At 34.6% G+C, this 4,722-nt stretch overlaps 1 protein-coding gene across 1 annotated transcript; it reads right to left on the bottom strand.

Annotated features, from left to right (window-relative positions):
- Positions 1 to 2,057: 2,057 nt before the first annotated feature.
- LOC149177184 (uncharacterized) lies at positions 2,058 to 4,331 on the bottom strand. Its single transcript, XM_089423326.1, has 4 exons — positions 4,130 to 4,331; positions 3,882 to 4,036; positions 2,355 to 2,818; positions 2,058 to 2,193 (listed from the first exon to the last, which is right to left on the bottom strand). The coding sequence occupies exons 1-4, from the start codon at positions 4,314 to 4,316 to the stop codon at positions 2,088 to 2,090; spliced, it is 912 nt and encodes a 303-aa protein (XP_089279452.1). The 5' UTR covers positions 4,317 to 4,331; the 3' UTR covers positions 2,058 to 2,087.
- Positions 4,332 to 4,722: the final 391 nt, after the last annotated feature.

The raw sequence follows: 4,722 nt of genomic DNA, 5'->3' as shown, positions 1-4,722 counted from the left end.
CCACTGATTTCATACCGTCTCACTCACCACATGCATATATGCACATGCATTGAGGCTCCTTTGGGTACTTGCCGTAGTTTGAACACTCTCTGCAATGATCCCCTCTTTTAACCAACTCGCTAGGCTTACAATGGGAGAGATGCAGAGTTTGGCCTAATACAAATATTATGCTAACACATATAGAGCGTTTCTAGGATTATAGTTGTATGCTAAGGCATATAGAGTTTTTCTAGAATTACAGTTGGAGCGATGGTTGAAAATATTATGTTTATGAATATAGTGTTTTTAATAAAATTTTATATTTAATTAATTCTATATTTTGATATTTATAATTAATTAATAAATGATATTAACGAGATATGATTTTGATTGAGTCCATAGGGTCATTGAGTTTAGAGGTTCATTCTACAACCCAATGTGATGTGTAACTCTGTTAGTCTGTCAACCAAGTTAAAATTTGTTCTTGGCTGCCTAAATATAAATTTTAAAACATTTAAAAATTTAAAATTAAATAATTATACAAAATATTTAAAAGATTTGCACGTGAAGAAATTGGACCCCTCTTGGCTCATGTTAGATCCATATTTAAGATGGATCTATTCTAGTGATTAAAAGACATTATTTTAATTTTAATTACAATAAATATGTTAATGAGATGAAAAAAATCAACTAATTAGTTATTACTACTCAAACTCATTTATCATGTTAAACATAGCCTATGTTAATTTTCAATTTTAAATAGAGTTTTTAGCTATCTTTTGCAATCATATCCCATCCCATCCCCTTGCCATTATGATATGACTATTAATAAGCATCAATATGAATACAACTAAAATTTAGTGAATCTCCTTTGCCAGAGATGTATCATAGTAAGTATAGGTTTGAGGAAAAAAATATTAGAGAAAAAAACATTTCTTATAACAAATCCTATTATACTTGAATAAACATATAATTTTAGATACACCTATCATCATGATGAAGTACATTATCAACCTTAAAGAATATTAGAGAAAATAAATAACATTAAACATATAATTTTGCATACATCTATCATCATGATGAAGTACATTGTCAACCCTAAAGAATATTAGAGAAAAGAAATAACATTGACCTTGATCTTAATGAATATTATTATACTTTGATAAACAAATAATTTTGCATACATTTATCATCATTATGAAGTACATTTTCATTTAAGGTTGTGGTAAAAATAATAATAATATTTAACCCTAATAATATCAATAAATAGGGTTTTGTAATATTTATAATAATACATTTTATAATGTTAAAGTTTATATTGGGATTTAATAATTAAGATTTATAATATTGTGTATAGTATTTGGATTTAGTATTATAAAGTTGGGTTTAATATTAAGATTTATAATATTAAATTTAATGTTAAATTTTATATTTTTAAGTTTATTAATATTAATATTAATATTAATTGATGTCGTGCTAGTTATTAATAAATAGAAAAACTAGATTACTAAAGAAAAAATGTATAAATATTAAATTTATATATATATTTTTAAAATATTTTTAAACATAAAATTAAATAATAATAAATAAATTGTGTATTTTAATAATTTAGTTAATAGATATTTAAATATTCAATTTTGAATGAAACTGTAATTTATTATTATTTAAAATATATTATTAAGTATAAAAATAAATTTAATATATTGAAAAATCACTAAAATATTTAAATTACACAACTCAAACCTTTATTGATTAAATTATATATCACTAATTTCATTTTAACTTAAATTCAACCCTGAAATATAACAAGTGCTGCATGCAGCCGGTAGTCCCTGTCGTCAAGCACAAATGAAGCCCTTTTCTGATTTGTGCACCATTTCTCGTGCTTTCAGCAAAGAATCTAGCTGACATCAATTCATGTGGTTGTTGCGCAGTACGCCTTTAAGGTCCTTTAAATCCAGAGAGAAAACAGAGCTTTTCCTTAACAAAAACAGTATCAAATTAGAAAGATGCAACAAACATGACCAAACAAAATATGGATAACGAAAAGATGTCAAGGCCTAGTTCTTTGGAAACAAACCTGAAGAATCAAAAATAAAAAGTACTAATCAACATAGCTTGCTTACCTTCGTAGGATGGATATCATCAAAAACATGAGCTTGCCCAGCATAGAATATTGTCAACTGGCGACTAGCTGATGTTACACATTTTGGGCTGAAAAAATGAAACAAGCAGTCAAGATGCAACCACAGTTAAATATATTGCCATGATCTAAGCTAAATCTTGTCAAGCTTAACTTCTGTAGAGAAAATCTCCAATGTTTACCATCCCCCTATATGCACATTAAGTTGTCTAAATTACCAGTATGCACTTACCTAGCTGGAATGCTGGATTCTTGAACACCATTCCCAGGCAAGAATTTTGAACTACCGGCAGAAAGACTTTGCCCACTTGTGTTTCTGGCAGCTGGTGCACTTGGACCATTGTTCATGAGGTTTGCCAAACTGGAACCTTTAAGACCTGTTCGAGAACCTTCATCTGCTGGGGTCTGAGAAACGAGAGCAGGCACTACCGTATTTTCCCTGGACAAATTTGCAGAGGTCTTGTTCTGATAGCTTCCAAGATGAGTGAGACGTGAAGGACTATATACAGCTGATCCTGAATTCATAAAGGCAGGGCGTTCCCATTTCTTTGAAGCCATAAAATCAGCATTCACACCCATTGATGGCCTCGTTGATGTTTGGCATGTGGCTGTTGGCCTTGGTGGCTGCATGCCCAGAAGAACATCATCATCATGGTGCCTTCCTCTTCTGTCATCTTTGGACTCAAACCTTGACATCTAGCAGGGATTTTCAAATAACGAACAATAAGGGAAACAGAAAGCAATCTAGAAGGAATTGCACAAGTCACAGAAAATAGAAAAAGGTGGATGGTGGTGGTATTTTCTTTTTTCTTCTTTTTTTCATCATATTATTCAAGTGCCAGAGCTGAGAGTTAACTATTCTAACAAAACAGTGCAAGACTTACACTTGGGCCTTGTTCCTTTAAAACGGGGCGGATGACATAAAGAATGGAACCCTGTTAGTTAACCAATGCCGCATTTATAAAATAACCATGTTGCAGTATATTTATTCATAACAATACCAGTGTTGTGATTTAGTGGTTGAGATTTAGTGGGCTGTTGGTCCATGTAAACAGCCCAGGTCCAAACATCAGCAGGTGTAGAGCCTTTGTGTTTAAATGTTAGGGGAGTTGTTTGACCTTTATTAGTTGGTTTCTCTCCATCATCAAAGAGGCCGAATACATGTTCGACCAGCCAAATTGGCCTAAGTAACAGTTAATAGGATATGAAATTCCATGATAAATATATACCACTGTAATAATAACAATTGTGAACAGATTATAAAAGATAATAACCACAAGCCAAAGAAAGCCATGAAGCATAACAACAAAAGGGTCTTTTGTACTATAATGCGGGAGAATGCCATAGAATCAACCTGAAAATACCAAACGTAAAAGGTAATCTTAGTACTGGAGTGGTCTTTAGTACTAAACTAAAGTGAGGAGGATACCATAGAATCAACCTGGAAAACACCAAAGGCAAGGTAATCTTAGTAGTGGAGTGGCCTTTGGTACTAAAGTGAGAAAATACCATAGAATCAACCTGGAAACACCAAAGGTGATGTTAGTATTGGAGTGAAAGAAGATCAATTGCATCAACTTGGGGTCACAAAAGGTGATGTTAGTACTGCGCTACAGAGATGCTACGGCATCAACAAAGGGGGCTTACACCACAAAGACAGTTTCTAGATTGGCAAAGTTTCTATTACAGGTAAAATAAACAAAAGCTCTAACTCTGTTCCTAGCCATTAGTAGCGTTGAGAGATAAGGGTTTCCGCTACCTTAATTCCACGCGAACTCTCTGAAGTATCCTGCAAGGACTCTCTAAGGCTCGAAGTGGAAGTTTCCCTCTTCTTCCCTCCTGCTACCGATCTGTTGCTGTCCAAAGCACCCATGCCACCATGTATGCCTTCCCACTTTCCACACGACATCCTCTCTGCGAAACACACCATCATTTTACATTCTTTAATCAGATAAAAACAAGAAACCAAAAGAAAACCTCTCGCTAAGATGAGAAGTAAAGATTAACCTGATCCTGGATCTGAAGAACAAGGAGCAGCTGTTGCTACTGCTAAACCGAGATGCCCTGAGAGAAGCCTGCTGCCCGCTGAGGAGGATCCATGGTCGATTCCGTCTACGACGCCTGTGCTCCTGGAGGCCTCCTCATGTCTAGTTGTAGCAGTAGCACCCCATGATTCGCTGCTGAGGAAGCTCATGCCAAGAAAGTCATGGAACACGGGCTTCCCTTCGCCCACCATGATGACATTACGCGGAACATCCTAGGCTGCCATGGATGGAACCTCGGCTACCACATGATGGACAGGAACAATCGGATCAGTCCCAGTATCAACGGCTTGCAAGGGAAGAATACATAATACCAGACATTCAGCTCCAAATATTTCTCGTTCCCTGTTTTTCCCTTCAAACTGTTTATTTTCCTTTAAAAAACACACGAATCCCCGAATCCCCCTTATTTTCTACAAAAAGATGAAGCATTCTAACGAAATAAGAGGATTCTCAGTGTCAGTATGTGTAAAAACGGGATCATTTTGCACCTGTGCAGGGGAAATCTTCTTCTCGGTACTCTGCGATTTTGAACTCTCAGCTTGCAAAGGCTCATTT

Source organism: Pinus tabuliformis, chromosome 4_1 (assembly GCF_031772625.1).
Source record: "Pinus tabuliformis cultivar Carrire ecotype Pingquan chromosome 4_1, CPIR1, whole genome shotgun sequence".
In the NCBI taxonomy this organism is placed as follows: domain Eukaryota; kingdom Viridiplantae; phylum Streptophyta; class Pinopsida; order Pinales; family Pinaceae; genus Pinus; species Pinus tabuliformis.
This window is presented reverse-complemented; position numbering and strand designations above follow the sequence as displayed.

Coding starts and splice junctions, on each gene's coding strand:
- LOC149177184 (XM_089423326.1), bottom strand. CDS start 4,316: ATGAGCTTCCTCAGCAGCGAATCATGGGGTGCTACTGCTACAACTAGA. Junction 4,037..4,129: donor TTCTTCAGATCCAGGATCAG/GTTAATCTTTAC, acceptor TGTGTTTCGCAG/AGAGGATGTCGTGTGGAAAG. Junction 2,194..2,354: donor GAATCCAGCATTCCAGCTAG/GTAAGTGCATAC, acceptor TCATTTTTTCAG/CCCAAAATGTGTAACATCAG.